Below are 18,306 nucleotides of genomic sequence, written 5' to 3'. Positions count from 1 at the left end.
GACAACCAGTTTTAAGCTGCAGCTGGGAAAGGTGATTTCTGTTTAACAAATGAGTATTTATGAGTTGTCTGGCTGCAGAAGCCAAGTGTGTGACTCAGAAAATCACCTGAATAACACTGCTGCTAGCCAGGGAGAAGGAAAAAGGGGAAGAAATCCATAAAGCAATCATTCATGTCTTGCTTTCAGGCAGACTGCACCTTAGCAGTCTCTTCAATGTCTTTTGTCCTCCATTAATTGCTGCCACTTTATTGACTCTGAATTTTCTCCAGGAGTCACTGTTAAAAGTTAGTATCTGGTGGATGTCAATGATATTATCTCTGGAGGGACTTTTCCTCACACTATTGTTTGATTCTAGGTAATGCAGTGAGACACAAATGCTTTCAGTCTTCTCTTTTGTGCCCCAATTAAGGCCGTGCTTTACCTGCCCAGTTAGGCAAGGTTCGTAAACACGGGGTGTGGTTTCACCATGCAGCTAATTAGATCCAATGACTAAGTGCTAGTCTGGGTCGTGTGTGTTTGCTCCTCCTGTCAGCAGCTTCATGCTCCTGCTCCAACTGCAGATTCTGCTGCTTGATGGACTCTTGCTGATGCAATCCAGGACAATGACCCAGCAGAAACAGTTCACTTTTTTTTTTTCCCCTCTGGATTAATTTTCTGCCAGTCTCATATCCTCTGATGGCTTGCCAAGGTAAGATGAGGATTCTTGCTGGCACAGGAAAGGATACAGGGTTGCTCAAGAGAAACAGAGTAATATAGAAGCATTACCTTAATTTGGTTGCTCAGCTGATTGGTTGCAAATCCACACCTTTGCATCTTCCTATTTGGCTTGCCCAGATCAACCACAACTGCCATGAAATGAGGAGACTTTTTCCATGACTAGCAAGATCTCTTCACAGGATTGTTATTCTCATTCTTTCAGATCACTTCAAAGACAAGAAGTGTTAATGGCAGCAATGGAAGCTCAATAGAGAAGAGAGGAAAGCAAGGGATGCAGCAAGAAAAGGGATAGGAAATGGGATTACTGCTGTCGTTTTTGACAGCAGTAGCACAATGTAGTTGTGAAATTATTTGCTTGGGTACTAGCAGCATCTGCAGGTGCTGCCTCTCAGCCAGCCAGGGCACAGCTGGGAGAAGGGATACTTCCATCTCTTTCTTCAGGTGTGACATTAGGCTTGTACTCTTCTCCCTGTGCTCGGTTCCCCCCAGTAGCTCCTTGACTGCAGGAGCTGGGATAGTTTGGCCTTGAAACACTTCCACAGAGGCTCTGGGAGCTGCCCCTGAATGCATCAGCATGAATGTATCATTCCTGCATTCCTGCCTGGCCACTCCTGTTGTTAACCCATTTCTTATCCAGAAAGAACATGTTGATGGATTGGCGTGTGGAGACAGAATGTTAGATTATCACAGCACCATCACCTGTTGGTTATAACAATTTAATGGGTTCTTTAGGCAAACTTTCCCAGAGCTCAGTACTCTGAGGGAAAGCACTGGGAGTCCACATGCTGCAACCAGAGGAATTTTGCCTTCCTCAGCGCCAGGGGAGTAGAGGACCAAGAAATAAGACAGCATGCTGAACTGTATAGAACCAACAGCTGTGCCACAGTGCAGCAACCCATGCAGGTAGAAACATGCTGCTTAATTACTATGGTAATGTAGAAGTCTTTCCCTATTGTTTGTCTGGCTCCCATGGAACCACCCCTTATATGCAAAACAGGTTTGCTATTTAAATGTAAGCTTGTGTTTATATGCCAGCTGATAGCTTTTTCTGGGGATCCAAGACAGCTGACATTGCTGCCAACATAAATAATTTTGCGGGTTGGAGATTGCTTGGTAAGAGTGTGGTGAGCCTCCCTTTTGTCTAATCCAATACAAGTGGTTTTTGGTTCTGTTGTTTTTTGCCTTTTGACCTGACTTCCAGAAGACACAGAGTAAAAAGGTATTTTTTCTTTTCCTTTTCCCTTTCCTTTTTTAATTTTCATAACTGTGGACATTGATAGGAACTAAAAAGGTTTTGTAGATTCAACTAGGAATGCAGTTTGTGTATCCCTCCACCAAATATATTTTAAGAAAAGTACTGCTGCTCCATGTAATTCCTCTCTCCTGCTAAGAAAACCTCCACTTTAAGGTGCAGGAGCTACTGCCAAGCTGAGCCACAACAGTTTGAAAGCAGACCCTGATTGATTGCTTAGGAAAGCATGTACTGGGGTGATGGAAAATCCCCTTGTAAATGTGGTATGACATTTTTATCACAAGAGAAATTTTCTGTTTCTAGTGTGGTTAAAAAGTTTAGTTCAATTAGCTGCTGGATTAAAGCAATTCCAGTTTTGTGTCTTTTTCAGTTTTGAATTCTGAATGTTAAGATTTGTTTTAAGGTTTATTGTTTGATGGTTTTTGTTGATAACATCTTTCTGACTTTGCATTGAGGGTAATTTAGTAGACTAAATAAATGTGTGTTGCTTGGCTTGTTAAGAAATTCCATAGCCTAGATTTACTGTAGGGTCTGGTCTAAGGGCATAAGCAGGCTGGAAATGGAGTGCTCTGATGCTGGGCTTTGGCAGAAACAGGCACAGCTGTGCTGCTTAGGAGGGAGGAAAGCTTCCACACAGGAGTGTGCTGTGCAGCAATTATTCTAGAAACAAACTGGGGCTTCTATTTCTTAACCCTATACAACTGGATTTGGAATGTGACTACTTCTGGGACCCCTCTCTGCAATATCCCAAGGGAAATGTCTGATTTCTCTTCAAATGAGACAAGGAGTGTGTTTTGGCATAATGCTTCATTGACTTTATATATTTGGAAGGCACTGTAAGTCCAGGTCTGATGCTGAGTAGAAAATGAGCAGTCCTGGGTTCTTGTGCTTGCCTTGAAAAGCAGAATTTTAGTTGAGTTTTGTATTCAACTCTGTCTGGGTTTTTTGATTATGTTTTTTCCCCAGACTCTCCCTTAATGAGTTGGATAGTTCTTTTGGGACCTATCTGAAATCATTCAAGAGCAAGCTACCTGCTCCACAGAGTGTAGAGCTCTCTGACAGGGACCAAGGGACCGAGTTAAGCATTTTACCTTATTTTTTGTTGGTTTGTTTTAAAGACATGATGTCATTTCAGCTTGATTCTGATCATGTTTAGAACGGGTTTTTACAGAAGCTGAGGCCAGTGGAAATGTTATGCTTTTTACTCACTTTTCTTGGAGAGGATTAAAGCAAATAAACATGCAATGGCTCATCCTGCTCCAAGTCCGTGTGAGCTGCCTTGAAGGACAAAAGTGGAAGGATCAAGTACCCTCTCCTGGTGTCTACCAGCACCTCTCCTTTCTGCCACTTGGACTCTTTCCAGGGACTAAATCCATCATAGATTCACTTGTTGACAACTGTTATTTCTTTTGACTCTTCTGGTGTGCTGGAAACAGTCTCTGCTTTGGAAATCATTACAGCTCTGTAACTTGCAAATGATGAGTAATGGCTTCCTCCAGTTTAACTCCCTCTCCTCTTACTGTTTGCAGTGGGCTCATCTTTCCCTGTCTGCCCAGTCCTGCCCAGAGGTGAAGTATGGGATCTCAGTGCAGCTTCACTCGTGCCTTGGAGAGGAATTGCAGGTAAACATCAGCCTCCTTGAACACGACACTTTGCAAGGGTAAGTGTGGAAAATAAATTAAAGACCCCAATAAAAACCAGAACACAGTAGGGGATATTGGCTTAATGGGTACATGATAAATTTCCCTTTTCCTCACTAGCATCTCTGTCATCCAGAAAGAAGTGATCAGATATGTTATTTTCTCTTAAGAAAAAAAATTACTACATCCAGTTCCCCTTTCTTATTCCCATAGTTCAGGAAAGTACAGCTAACTCTGTCTCCAAGGTTGTTGAGTTGAAACTGGTCTGAGCAATTTTTGTGTTCATGTGTACAGCTCTCCAGTCTCCTGCTTCTGTTTCAGGCCTTTGTATTCTAGTTTAGCTCTTAGTATTTTAAGATACTGCTGTGATATTTGTCTTGCCCATGTCCTTGGGGTGTGCTTGTTGCAACACTGTTTTCTTCCTTGCTGGCCAGCCAGTGCTATTTCAGTGAGGTTTAGGAACCAAGTAGCATCATGGACACACACACATGCCCTGGAAATGTAGCCTTGGAAGGACTAGCCTGTGTGATTTGAATTCCAGCAGTCCTGGAATATGAGCACTGGAACACTGTTTGTATGGCTGTCCAGTCAATGATTTGCCAATTTTGCTTCTTTTTTAGTCAGAAGGATCTAGTTGGTGGGCATGCCTTTGGATACAGGTTGGGGTCAAAAGAAAAATCTATTCCTTTCAGTTGGCTGGACAAGTAACTAAAGCAGCACTATTTTACTTTCTTTTAATATATATATTATGAATTTAAAACTTATTTAAAGATGCTTCATTTTTGATTCTGTGTGAAACTCACACTGTTATGACTCAATCTCTGCATGAGAATCCGCAAGGGAGAACATAGAAAAAACTGAATACTGACTTTGTGTGTTTAAAAAAGGATGGAAAAGTTTCTCTGCAGATGGATGCATAGCCTGTATATATATGCATACTGCCATAATACCCACACTGTGTGTAGGGAGTGTATGTACAAGTGTATATACACACACACTCACATGTATCTCTATTTAGTCTCTGGATAGATGGAAATGTCACTTGATTCCAGTATTTTCCTTGATTATAGTTGCTGTGTCCAGGAACCTCAGGCTTGTTTCTATGGCAGCTATTCCCAGTTCAGCTATTTCCTCAATCCCCATTTGGCAGTAAGTGGAAGATGTTGTGACACTCACAGTGAGCATGTCACAGGGGGGCTGAGAGTGTGGGCAGAGCTGTGTGCAGGTGACAGGCTCAGACAGGAGGGACTCATGTGCAGCAGGCTGCAGCATGGCCTCCTCTGGCAGCAGTGTCTTGGCTTTCCATCAAGGGATTCACAGACCAGCCCAGATCTCTCTGTCTCTCTCTCTTTTTCTTCTTCTTATTTTTTTTTTCCCTTTCTTTTCCTTCCCTGTTGCCCTGCTCTGAAGCAGGACTGCAAGATCAGGTTGGCATTATGAGCAGGAACACTAGGGAACCTGTGCTGCACTAGACAGGCTGACTAATCTCCCTTTAAATAATCTCCCTTTAAATAGTCTGGAAGCACACTGGTGAGTTTCTCTTTCAGGAGCCATAAATAGCCAGATCCATGCTGGTAAGTAGCAAACAACACAGTTATTTGTTCTAGGAAGGTCTTCCTATTTCCTTCATGTTATTGCATGGATAGCTGTGATCCAGTTCTGGTAACAGTCTGTATGGTAGCAGTGCTGCTGCCTTTCCTCACGCTGCTTTATCTTCTGTGACAGTGAGGAGGGAGCAGCTGCTCCTGGGAGATTGACTTCCCTTTCCAGTGCCTTTGGATCAGAATGGCAGTGATGCTGGGGCTTGCTGTTGACTGTACAGCTGGTTTAGCTGGAGCAGTGCAGTTTAGACCCTTCTGAGAAGTCCTGTGAGTTCAAAAATCTGACTGATATTTTAGCACCTGGAAGGTGGAAGGAAGGAATATTTGAAAACTCGCTGCGTAGCTATGGATCTGGATAGAGTGGAATATATGGTCCTGTGAGGTAGCTCATCTTGTGCTTCAGACTTGTCTGGAGGATAAACTCAGTTTATTTGTTTTCCTAACTCATAAATAAACACTGAAAAAAAAATTGACCAAGTCTATGTTAGTTAGACTGCCTAATATAATCTTCTAAGAGATGGAAGAGTGTAAACTATTCTTCAGGTAGGTACAAGCACTCTGAAGCTGCCTCCATATCTGGTCCTGAATTATCAAGGCAGCCTTCAAGAACATCAGGAGCTCATCCATGTCCAGTAGTTGTTACAGCACTTTCTAAGATTTAGGTAAATAGGAGAATCCTCCACAAAAAGGGCAGCAAGTCTTGCCTCAGTGAGGTAGGAGGCATTTGAATTTCTTACTCATAGTGTATTGTCATCTTCTTCCTGCCATCCTACCCACTCAATGCGTCAGAGATCTAAGGCTTGATTTTTTAATATTTATTTTTCTTTTTTTTCTTCTCCACCTTCTCTGCTGAGCAGGGAATATCCAAGCCTTCAGTTTCTGGTACATCATGTGAGAATTTTTTTTTTCCTTTTATATTTTTCTCTTTTTTTCTTTCTTATTTTTTCTCCATTTGCTAAGACACAATTCCCTTAATCTACTGGCTTTTGTACTGGGGTGAGTTGGCTCACTGGCGCAAGAGGACAGAGGGCCAAGTAGCTCTGAAGAGAGGAAGAGAGGATATGTGGGGGCATAGCACAGACCAGTTACACAGAGGCAGCTTCCTTAAATTGTCCCTCATGCTTGGTTTCCTTCATAACATTGCTATTAAATCATTGTAAAGAGGACAAGGTTTCTGCCTGGTCACATCCCAAGTGATGTGACACCATTCAGACTGCTTTTTGATCTTATGGAAGGAGGGGTGTTCTTTTCCTTTCCTTATTCATGCTCAGTGCTTGCCATCCTCAAAATGGGACACACCTGGGGCCAGGGATTGCCTCAGTGTGTAATTTATATGGGATTTTAAGCTCATATTTGGCAAAGCAGAAGTTCTGTGCCAAGTTTTGGATACATCCTCAACAGAGAAATTAATGGTCTTCTGAGGGTAACTACTACAATGTCTTATTATCAACAGTCTACTGAATTAGAGTAAACAAAACAAACAAACAAAAAAATCCCAGCTTGTGCATTTAATTAAAAAGACAAAACAAAGCACAGCTTTTTAATTAACTGTATTTAGTGTACTTACCTTGCGACACTCCAGTCAGACCAACCAGGCTGTTCCCAGGGTAAGTTTGGCCTGAGTTCCAGCTACTATGCTATGCACAGGTTCTCTTTGGAAAAGCAGAAGGAAAATACAAAGCTGAAACTATGCTTCAATGCCTGACAGGTCCCACTGAGCAGAGAGAGCAAGAAGCAGTGGAATCTGCCCCATGACACTTTGCTGGATCAAAATGCAGTGTGCTTTGTCTCTTCCCCCTAGCACGATGGCTGCGTTCCCTGTCCTGCAGCAAGAAGCGTTATTCCGGAACGGTACCTGGAGCTATCGAATTCCAGCCCTGCTCTACCTGCCACGCTTCAGCATCATCCTGGCCTTTGCTGAGGAGCGAGAGGACCTGGTGGATGAACATGCCAAGCTGATAGTCATGCGCAGGGGCGTGTACGACCCAGCCACGCAGCACGTTCAGGTACCAGTGCAGGGAGAAGCGGGGGACACTGCCCCCTGCTCTGCCCACCTGCCCCCACTGAGTGGAATGTAGGGACAGGGCAGCTTCTCCTCCCCAGGTACAGGAGACAAATCTGCCTATAAATAATGCATGTCTGGTTATCACTGCTGGGATTCAACCCTATGGGCAGCCGTTGGGGGGACTAAAATGGAGTAGATATTCTAGGGGTGGCTTTAACCCATCATTGCACAACTGGGGATGCAGATACAGAGATGGGACAAAAGTTCTGTTGTAGCAGGAAAAATGCGGTGGAGAGGCAGAAATGCCTCAGAGAAGTGGAAGAAATGCCACAACGATGGGGAGGAGTAAATTAGCAATCAGTGACTATTCTTTTTTTTTATTTTTTTAATTCATCATTTTAGGACTGATTTCTGGTTTAAAAAACAATTGAGACTAGTTAGTCTCTCCATGCAAAAAAAGTGTCTGGTTTGCTGGTGCCAGTGAATTAGCTACCTTATTAACCTACCAGTTATTATTAACAGTTATGCTGCCGGCTGGCTGGGGGTGGTGGAAACTCTATTTATAATAATTTTTTTGCATATGCAAAGGCATGAATTTCTTGGGGGAAAAAAAAGTAATTATATTTTTTTATTCCAAACCTTCGTTGGTTGTCTTAGATTATAGGCTCTTAAGAGCTGGAGTCTGCCTAGTAGAAGCAGCCTCTGAGCCCACCTGCAGTGTCATACCATTCAGGTAACATCTTGTGTAAGTCCCTGTAATTCAGTTAGTGGGGTTCAGTTGGTCATAAACTTAGTAATTTGTGTTCACATGAATTTTTTAAAATGGAAGTACTAAGTTTTCAATAAAAGTTAATATTAGTTGGATAGAAACAGATAAGATATGAACAAAAAGGCTAATCAGCAAATCAGGGCAGAAAAGTTAATTAATATAATCTTACTGAAAACTACTGCTTTGCTTACCAAGCCAATAACATGATGTAGCCATAGTTTTGTAATTGCAATGCTAGTGTTAGAAACATGATTGCGTTATGTGCTATTCATTTGAAGAAAACAGGGCTTGCTGGGTAGTTATACCAGCTCTATGACCTATTTTCTGAGTCAGACAGCTCAGGGTCCAAATCTCCACACCAGAGTCATGTAATCAGCCCTTGCAAGGTGCTTCAGTGTAGGCTGGGTTGCCCATTCACATACATTCACATCAAAGTGGAGGAACAGGAGCCTGAATGAGAAGGGATTTGTCATCATCCAGGATGCTTAAAAAGGGCTTGGGTTTCTCTGTGACTTCCTAAAAACCATGGACACAGCACAGTGTCTGTACTAGCTCACTTTGACCACTGGGCATGTCTGTGTACCATATATATGTATACATATATATGTGTGTGTGTGTGAGGATTTCTGAAAATTCAGCCACTGTAGCTTTTTAAAGGATGTCATCAGCCACCAGCCGCATTGAGATATGGAACTATCAGTTCCTCAGGGAGTAGTAATTGAAAAGGACATAACCCACATGCTTGGTGAAGTGTACATGCTTTGTGTCATCACAATAATTTTCACTTTCCTTTGGTGATGCCAGATTATCGTTTTCCCATTTCTTGCTCTATCCATTATCCTGCTTCTGTTCTTCCCATACTCTTCTGTAGCTTTTATCCAGACATCCTTGCACTATAATGTGGGTCTCTTTGTAACAGTGTGTTCCATTCTTGTCTCCCTTCACATGGACTGTGGCAGTGGAAAAGGATGGAGACCCTTGTCAGTGCAAAGCTTGAAGGCCACCGATCTATGAACCCCTGCCCGGTGTATGATGAAGTCTCAGGAAAACTCACCTTGTTCTTCATAGCTGTCCCAGGAAAGATCTCTGAGCAGCATCAGCTGAGGACAAAGATCAATCTGGTACGTCTCTGCTATGTCACTAGCATGGACCAAGGACGCACCTGGAGCGCTGCCCAGGATGTCACCGACAGGACCATTAGGAATGAGTACAAGAACTGGGCCACCTTTGCGGTGGGGCCAGGTCATGGATTGCAGTTGCTCGATGAGGCCCGGAGCCTTGTGATTCCTGCCTATGCCTATCGTATCTTGGACCCCAAGCAACACCCCACCCCTCATGCCTTCTGCTTCATCAGCTCTGACCACGGGGCAACATGGCAGAAGGGGAACTTTGTGGGGGAGGAGAGCGCAGTGGAGTGCCAGGTAGCAGAGGTGCATACCTGTGGCAGAAAGGTCCTTTACTGCAATGCAAGGAGCAACAGGGGAGCCAGGATCCAGGCTGTCAGCTACAACCACGGGCTGGACTTTGAGGGAGGCCAGCGGGTTGAAATGCTAATAGAACCTCCCTCAGGATGCCATGGGAGTGTTACTGCCTTTCCACCTCCCCCAGATGCCAGATGTCAAGATAGTTGGTTACTCTATGCTCATCCTACAGACCCAAGGGGTCGAAAAGATTTAGGAATTTACCTCAACAAAAGCCCTTTAAATCCAGCACACTGGACAAAACCCAGCATACTCTTCAAAGGCCTGTGTGCTTATTCAGATCTGCAGTACATGGGAGTTGGGCCCGATGGCTCACCTTTGTTCTCCTGCCTCTTTGAATATGGGACCCACAGACAATGTGAAGAGATGATTTTTGTCATGTTCACTCTGAAGCAAGCCTTTCCCTCAGAACACTGAGTCTCAAGCCTTTCCATCAGCATCCCTCTGAAAACCATCTTTGCTGATGCTTTTTACTGTCATTTGTCATCCCTCAGCAAAAGGGTTTTTTTACTCCTGCTGCACACATAGTTTGGTGTTGGCTTGTTCTGTCTGTAGATTGTGAAGTCCATTAAACATACCACAACTTAAGACATTTGGTTTTGTTTTTTGTTGCCTGTTCTCCCTTTTTGCCTTTCTCTTTGGCTGCTTTTTTAGGCATCACATGCCCAAAACAAGTGTGACCTTTGTATAGGGCTTCTCACCTTGAGGTCTCTGATAGACCTCATCAGGGACACATGTGCTGACAGTGCAGGGACTGCAAGGGAACAAATGGCAGCAGGGTTGTGCTGAGTGGTATTTAGTAAGTTGTGGAGAAACTTCTAGAGAGGGCACTAGGTTTACTACCCTATATCTGCTGTCGTCTTCTTCAGGAAGCTGTTTTGGCTCTGGTAAGGAGCACTGTTTCTTGCAGCCAATGTAGGAATGCAGGCACCTGTAATTTCCAGGGTTTTCTGTCTCCTTATTTCAGCAAGGCCATGTGATGCCTTGCTCTTGGGATATTCCATGCCAACTTCTTCAGTGTTTTTGGGGCTGCCTTGTTGAGTTCCCAGGCACCCTAGAGGCGTCTGCCTAACTTAACCTTCTCCTTACTTCCCATGCTGTGTTTTCTTGCTTACTCTCCCTTTTGCTTACACTGCATTGAGAAGGTGCAGTTTCCCATGTGTGAGAAAACCACAGCCTTGTGTGCTACGGCTGCTCCCTGTCCCTGAGCAGTCTTACTAGGAGTCAATGAGGACACCAGGACCCTTCTACGCTGGGGGACAGAGCAAGTGGCAAAAATGGCATTTTGCCTACATGGAAACTGCAGGATCAGGACAGGTCTGCAGAGGGAGCTCCCAATTTAGAGTCAGGAGGGGAAGTGTTTGCTAGTCTATCTAACACAGCTGCCAAGCTATGATCCACATAGCAACTACTCTTATTGTTGACAGCACCATGTCTTGTTATTACAGAGTATTATTGGCCTATGAGGCACTATGTCAAACAAATAACATTGCCCCACTTTCAGCAAAAAAGGACCAGTGCCAGAGGAAGGAGAACTGACCAAGGCGAGAGTAACATAAAACACTCCAGCTGGAAGGCTTTCCAATGTAGACAGATTTTCAACAGATTCCTGAATGAAACAGCTCTAGTTTTTGTGAGAGAGACACTATTCTACTACTGTACAGTGTGTTTTGAAAAGAGGCATTATACAATAACTAGACAAGAGACTGACCAGAAACAAATGGCTACCATGTGAGACACATCAGAGCAGATGGAGCTAGGAAAGTGTTGCCCATGCCTCTGGACAAAATTCTGCATATGAACCAGTCTGTGCTTGTTTCCTGTGTGTTGTATCCTGCATGTGTGCACACATTCAGTGACTGCAAGGAAAATATGTTTGTTCACCCTCTTGGTGAAGAAAACTTTCAGAGATCTCTCAGAACACATCCCCTTTGTTGAACACTACCAAGTCCCATAGGATCCTTTGCTGTGTCACTGCTCAGGTCCGTGAGTCTCTGCTTGCACAGTGCTCCTACCCTTGCCTTTTACTACTGACAGCTTTCATGGGTGTTGGGAAAAAAGGCCCTGACTTTCCTCACTATGGAGATTTGTTTCAGGGCACCTGGATGCTGCAGAGACCAAGGGAGTGAAGGGATCTCATGACCTTCACAGATACACTGGTAACTTGTCAAGCTTTTCCCAAGCAGCAGGTCAGTAACATGCTGGGCTGGAGTAGCAGAGTGGCTTGGTAGTCAGTACTTTTTGGGTATTACTCCTAGTGCTCTTTAGATGTAGGCCAGAATCTAAATAACCTTTGTGGCCAACAGCCTATCACTGATGCCTAGTTAGGGAATGGTATATTTAGATTTCTGCAAAGCTCACTGCTGCCCTATAGACTTAACCTCCTCATCAGGTACTATGGAATACTTTAGTTTTGTGACATGGAAATGCATACTTAAGTTTCTACCTGGCCAAGCCTGGCAGTTCCCATGCTGATGCAGTGCACAGGCTGAATATAAGTGGGGAGAAGGGGTTGGGTGACCACTGTACATCTTGAGTGATGCCACAGACTATTTATTTACTGGTTCTGGAGAGGCTGGTACAGTACTACCTGGACATCTATAGAAAAACCAGTTCAGATAAAGTGTCTATTATAGTGTCTTGGAGATAAGATGATATTCCAAGCTAACAAGCCATTAGGGATCACAGAGCTGTTTATATCAGGGGATTGGGATTTACCTTTTGAGCCGCTGAAGCTGTGCTGTGCTTTCTTTTAGGACCAAGAGATACTCACAGAAACCAGCCTGCACATTCAATTGTCACAGTCATCCTCTGTACTTGGATCCCTTCCCCTTGTTTTTGTCTCCAAGTCAAGGACTAGTGTGTGCCTGGACACAGGATTTGAAGGAAGTAGCAGCAGATTGCTAAAAATTTATGTTGGTGGTGGGGTGGATAGGCACTAAGTATGCAGTTGATTAGTCTCAGATGTCTAACGAGGGCTTGTATTTGTTACCTGGTGTTAGTTTGCAGAAGATCAGGAGAAGCTCTCCAAACAGTTTCATTTTATCAAAATCAATGCTGTGACCAGCTCTGTCCACTCTGCATCCAGATACATGTCTGTTGCATGGAGAGCACTGTGAGGTCAAGCAGTGGTTGACATTCAGAGCTGTTCTGCTTCCTGTTGCAGCTGTGCTCCAGAGAAGCTTCTGGACGTACCAGAAATCCCAAGGATTTGGTGCAGCTGAGGTTAGCAGTGCACTGTGGCCAGGCAGGGCTGTCAGAGCAGCTGCATGGTGCCTTTGCCATATGCAGACTCTCATTTTGGTTGGGAGAATAGAGTGTGTAACCACTCTGTAGCTTACAGCTAGTGGCAGAGCCACTTCATGGCATTCTGTGTCTGACTCCATTTAGGCCCTCGAATCCATAGGAGTTTGCCTGCTAAGGGCCTGTGTGGATGGTGGTGGAGCTGAAGGCCAGGTTCAGCTGAGCTAATTTTCATGTGCAGACAGCGCTTGCTCAGCATGGACAGGAAGCCCTGCACGGTGCAGTTCTGCTCATCTAGCAGGGCCCTGCTCTGGCCACACAGCTTTGTGCTGCTGCTGCCCACAGTTTCATCTTACTGCAGAGGTTTAGCTGGACACTGCAGACCAAGCCTCTACACAGCTGAAAGCAGCAAGAAGGCTGCTGGGTTATGCTGGTTCACTGTCCTTTTACACACCCACACATTTGCACTGACAGTCTGTTCTCTCCTGCCTTGCTGTCCATGCAGTGTACAGCACTTCATGCATGGCCCAGGTACTGTGGTTCCAGCACTTCTCCTGGGTCTTGGAATCGACGGTTGCATAGGGCTAGCAGGGTTTGCACCTTTCCTCTGCCGCTGGACTTCGATTCCCAGCTCAGCTGCTGCTTTCAGGTATAGCTCAAACGTGGATGTGCAGAGAGCAGAGTGGTTGGAGGTACAGGACAGACAACCAAAATTGTCATGCAGGCAGTGCCCCTGTAGGAGTGTTCTGGCATTGCTGCAAATACGTCTTGGAGATGCAGCACTAAGCATGCCACACAGCATAGCTGAGGGACAGATGTACATACAAAGAAAAGGGAAGTGAAAGCTCCAGCTCTCCCCTCTCTGACGCAGGTTGCAGACACAGCTTTGCTCTATCCCACCTTTGGGGATTTAGAGTAGGAAAGATCTTTGAATCCATCTCACAGTAGCTGACAGGGAGCTTTGGTCAAAAATCCCTAGAACAAATCAGCCTGCTTCTATGCATGGAGACATGCAGTAGTTATTTTATTTTTTCAATTCTTTGAAGTTCCCTCCTCACACCTAGTTAGATAGGACTAGTCAAGGCGGGAATGGGGCAGTCAGTGCTATGTATCCTAATGCACAGTGTGTTTCTGATCAGAGATTTATTTATTCCCCATGGAGACCTGTAGTGGGTAGGACAGAGAGACAGGAAAAAGATGAAAACTCAAAGGATCTGGCAGGAGATCGTAAATTAGACGGCAGGCCACCAAAGCCTGGGGGACTGAATCTGTGAGGGAGCAGAAGAGATCACCAGCTGGGAATTTTGGACACAAAGCAGGAGGAAAAGGCAGGGAACGTGGGCTTGCTAGTCACTTCAGCAGCAGCATGAAGAGGGAGAGTGGGGGCTGCAGGGATATGTCACACTCACTCTCTGAGCTGTTTGAGTTGAGGAAGTTGTCCGTGGCTGAGTTTCCTTTCCCTCTCTGTGCTCTTGAAACAGGAAGCTGGTGCGCCGAAGCTGGCTGATCGTTACACACAGACACACAGGCAGCTCTGGCAGCTCCTGTGCTGGCATTCAGGTTTCCTCCAGCTCCAGCAATGGATCAGTGCTGGTACCACGGCAACATCACTCGCTCCAGAGCTGAAGACCTGCTCTCCAAAGTAGGCAAGGACGGCAGCTTCCTTGTGCGGGCCAGTGAGTCAATTGCTTCAGCATATGCACTCTGCGTGCTGTAAGTACAGCGTTCACCGCGCCCTCGCCCACACTGCTATCCCTGCTGGGCAGGGGTCACTCCTGCCTCCTCCCCTGCACACAGGCAAACAGGTGCTCTACTCACTGGGAACGTGCAGCCTTCCTCAGAGCACCACTGGTTTCACCAGACTGGGCCATGGGGTGGGGAAGGGTTAGCAGCCAGGCTGAATAAACCCATGGTTTATGTACTGCTGTACTGCTCACGCTGCTCTTGCCCCTGATTCAAAAGGAGAGAATGGTCTAAGGCACTGCTGCTGTGCTTTGAGAGAAAATAACCTCTTGAACTTCTGGAGTGTCTTAACAACTTGGGTCAAATATTTATCTTTAGTGACCCCAGTCCGGAGCCTGGGACCTCCCAGGCACTTTTCTTGCTCTGGTTCAGTGTATGTTTGAGCTCCCTGCTTGTACTGTGTTGCATTCAGCAAAAGGCTTGAAATAGTTCCTGGAGCTGTGCATAGTACACCTGGCAGAGCAGTGATTCCACCTGCATCATTAATGTGGCTCATGGGGTAAATGTTTCATGTGGGGAATAGGGAGAGAAGTGCTGGCAGCCCTAATCCCCTCATTCTGGGTTAGGTCAGGAACCAGAGGGCAAGGCCTCCTGCCCTGGGTTTGTGAGAGGCAGTTTTTTTTTTTTTCCTGGAGGCAGGAGAGAAGGAGTGAGAGGAGACTGAAGTCAATAGGTAAAATCTGAGACATTTAACTTTGTCTTACAGAGAGATCAGACAGTTGCTCCTTGCTTAGGAGAGATCAAGAGAGCCCTAGTGGGACCCTATCAGATCCTCTTTGCTGCCATTTTGCAGCAGATTGATGAAACTAATTTAATCTTTACCCCACATTACATTACAAACATTGCAAGCAGGTTTCTCATTTTCTGTCTGAAAGTACATTTCTTGTAGTGATGAAGGTGGTGCTGCTGTTTATAACTCTGAGCTAACTGCTTGTCTCTCAGGTCAGATTCTGCTGACAGCACTGTCGGCTGCTGAGTGCCATGGGGCTGGGTAACTGCCCCGTGGGTGTAGGTGTTGGACTGCCAGGGAGTGGTGGCTGGGGAGTGGGTGTCTTCACAAGGCACAGAGAGCCTCAGTGCCTGCCTGATAAGGTGCTTGAAACAACACAGCAAAGAGTTTTGTCTTTCTGGAGGGAGCAGAGAAAGAGGGGCAGCTGCAGATGAACAGCCAGTACTAGCAGGAAGGAGGAGAGAAAATCCTGTAACAGGAGCTGAGGGCCTAAGTGGTCAGTCAGGGAACAATTTACTAGAACAGACTGTTGCTTCCATGGAGTGATTTTAGTGTTACCCCGTTGATTTGACTTGTAACCAGTATGTACACAAAATATTTTCACCAAGGGATGGTGGGGATTATAGAAAGGGAAGGTGCTGCAGAAAGGCCTACTAACACGCATTTGCATAAGTTTTTCCATTGTAAATGTTTATGCAGGCAGCTTTGAAAGCCTTTTGTGACTTGAGAGACATGGGATCAGGAAACAGAAACAATATAATGACCATGATTTTCTGTACTGGGAGCCAAAGGTTACATTCTTAAATCCATTCTGAGGTAGCTAATATGAATGGCTTGATTAAAGAATTGGGGAGCACCCAGCCTTGCCAGCCAAGAGCGGCTGGATCAGAGGTGCAAAGGACTGGCATTAATTACAGCCTGGGAAACATCACACAGACTGCTGTCAAACGATCTGACATAAGCTTTCAGCTTATGCTGGCTTGCAGTTAGTTTGTGGAGAGGTGGTGAATAAATCTTTCCCTCTGAATGTCATCTCCGCAAAATGGGCACCTTTGCTGAAGCTGAAAACTTCCTCGGAGATGTATCAGTTTCAGCTGTGCTATTGACTGGGAGGTGTTTGAAGTTTGAGCTCTTCAGTTGCTTCGTTTAAAAAATAGAGAGGCTGGAGACAAAGAATGGGAGAGTGGGGAATTGAAAGGCTGACTGCAAATTGTTTCCACAAAAGAGAATTATGTTGCAAAGGAGCAGGTGTCAACTCTGTATACATAAGGAAAATGAAAAACATGAAATTTGCTCTGAAAAAGAAATGTCATATTCTACATAGCTCTAATATTTACTGGGCAGATCAATCAAAATCCAGCAAAAGCATTTATTATTATAAGATTTTTGATTTCATTGAAGAGCTGCTTTAGAAAAACAGGGTTTGTATAAATATAGACAAGTAGAGGAGGTGTATTTGAAGAGCCTTTTAAGAGTGCCTTGCCTCCCTTTCTGAAACTTTGAACAGCAGCATTTAGAGAGTGAAAGGCTGGGGAGTGCTCCTCCCCCTGTACAGCTGTCCCCTGTTCTGGTCACACTGCCCCATAAAAGGCAAGAAACAAAGCCCTTTTTCTCCTCCTTTCTCTGTGCCTAAATCATTTGATCTGTCAGCCTATTGACAAGAAATGGGGTCTTTTACTCACCTGGAGGGGAATGCCTGAATCCTGAAATCCAAAAGAGCCTGCTTAGTGTTCCCTGCACCTGAACTGGTATCATTCCTGCAGGAGATCTTCTGTTGGCAGTTCCTCCATGAATGGCTGCAGGACTAACAACACTTCTAGAGGTGAAACTCAAGGACCAGCTGCAGCTTTGGGACCCCTCTAAGAGGACCCTGCCTGCGAGATGTCCTTTCCAATGCCATGCCTCTCTCACGGTGCACTTGGCACATGGCATCAGGCCTAGCACAGCAGCCCTGTTCAGTGCTCCAGAAACTCCCAATATGCACATTATCACCTGTGCATAAAAACATACAGTAGGAGAGGAGTGAGAAAATGTCTGCCTTGTCACACTGTTACCTCCTCTGGTTGGTTGAGAGGACAGGGAGATAAGTACTTGGAGGCTGATGTTTTATTTACCCTCCACATGGACAGCCTGAACAATGGCTGAACAATTCTGAACTCAACCCAGTTTTTAGGGTGGACTAAGAATGTGGTGGCAACTGGGACCACATAACTTGACAGTCAGGATGCCAGGGACAGGAAGCCTACGGGGAAAAATGGAGTAAGAATCCTGGTCTTCTCCATCCACATGCACTAAATTAGGGGACTGGCAAGGAGGATTCCTCCTTTGATCCTAGGAGTGTTTCTCCCTTCTCCTGTCTCACCCAACTGCCCTTCTTTCATTGTTCTTATGCTGATCTTACTGGTCCTGAGCCTAAACCTTTTTACAAGCATTATGAGAGCAGCCTTGAACTCTGTGTGTGATGGGCCACTTTCTGTGAGGGCCACATGAGAGTCCTCTTGTTGAGCAGAAGCCATTGGGCTACTTCATTTATCAGTTTCATAATCTCCACACACATAAATTGTCTCTGCTGCATGAATAATTCTGCTTAGCTCTATTTGAATATCAGCAGGAGTAAACGGTGTAAGAGAGCTGCATTGACACATGAAAACAAACCCCATGCCCTTCCTTGGCTCATATCTTCACCTGGCACTGATTGCCCTGTATTGGTGGAATTAGCAGTGCTGTAGCTGTCCTACAGTAGAGGATCATGTCTGTGACTTCCAGCTCTGTATCAGATGTATGAATAGTTGCCTGTGAAATGAGCTCTAAAAACAGCTTGAATTCTTCTGTGTCCTTTGCATTAATGCTATCAAAAGACACATGTTCATGTGGATACATGTCCTCCAGACATCCTAGAAAAACTCAGCTATGATCTAGGAGGAACTTATTTTCATTTCCAATGTGTCTTTGTGACTCCTTGTATAAGGCTGCCTGAAATCCTGGCAATCTCCTCTCTCCTGCGTGGAATGATTCTGAAAGGCGTATGATGAATAGATTCACATCACAACTCTAAGAGAAATTAGGATGTTTATTGATTTGCCTCATCTCCCCAGCTGGGGGGATGACCTCAGTCCACATTTTGT

General features: G+C 45.0%; 2 protein-coding genes across 6 annotated transcripts in view; both read left to right on the top strand.

Moving 5' to 3' along the window:
* The window catches only part of NEU2 (neuraminidase 2), a 38,088-nt gene extending 25,520 nt beyond the window's left edge, over positions 1–12,568 (top strand). For 2 of the 3 annotated variants that reach the window (XM_058031558.1, XM_058031559.1), the window contains 3 exons: positions 3,499–3,591; positions 7,012–7,216; positions 8,944–12,568. In XM_058031558.1, coding sequence (XP_057887541.1) covers positions 3,545–3,591; positions 7,012–7,216; positions 8,944–9,882 — 1,191 coding nt within the window. In that variant the 5' untranslated portion in view covers positions 3,499–3,544 and the 3' untranslated portion in view covers positions 9,883–12,568. Of the gene's footprint in view, positions 1–3,498; positions 3,630–7,011; positions 7,217–8,943 lie in introns of all 3 variants that reach the window. The other variant, XM_058031557.1, reaches the window with a different exon arrangement.
* The window catches only part of INPP5D (inositol polyphosphate-5-phosphatase D), a 56,195-nt gene continuing 45,024 nt past the window's right edge, over positions 7,136–18,306 (top strand). The window contains exons 1-2 of one of the 3 annotated variants that reach the window (XM_058031551.1): positions 7,136–7,216; positions 14,190–14,421. In XM_058031551.1, the coding sequence (XP_057887534.1) occupies positions 14,288–14,421 (134 nt within the window). In that variant the 5' untranslated portion in view covers positions 7,136–7,216; positions 14,190–14,287. Of the gene's footprint in view, positions 7,217–9,038; positions 9,106–14,189; positions 14,422–18,306 lie in introns of those variants that run through there. The other 2 variants (XM_058031552.1, XM_058031554.1) reach the window with 2 other exon arrangements.

This window comes from Melospiza georgiana, chromosome 10, assembly GCF_028018845.1.
Source record: "Melospiza georgiana isolate bMelGeo1 chromosome 10, bMelGeo1.pri, whole genome shotgun sequence".
In the NCBI taxonomy this organism is placed as follows: Eukaryota; Metazoa; Chordata; class Aves; order Passeriformes; family Passerellidae; genus Melospiza; species Melospiza georgiana.
Note: the sequence above shows the minus strand (reverse complement) of the source record. Positions and strands in the feature narration are given on the sequence as shown.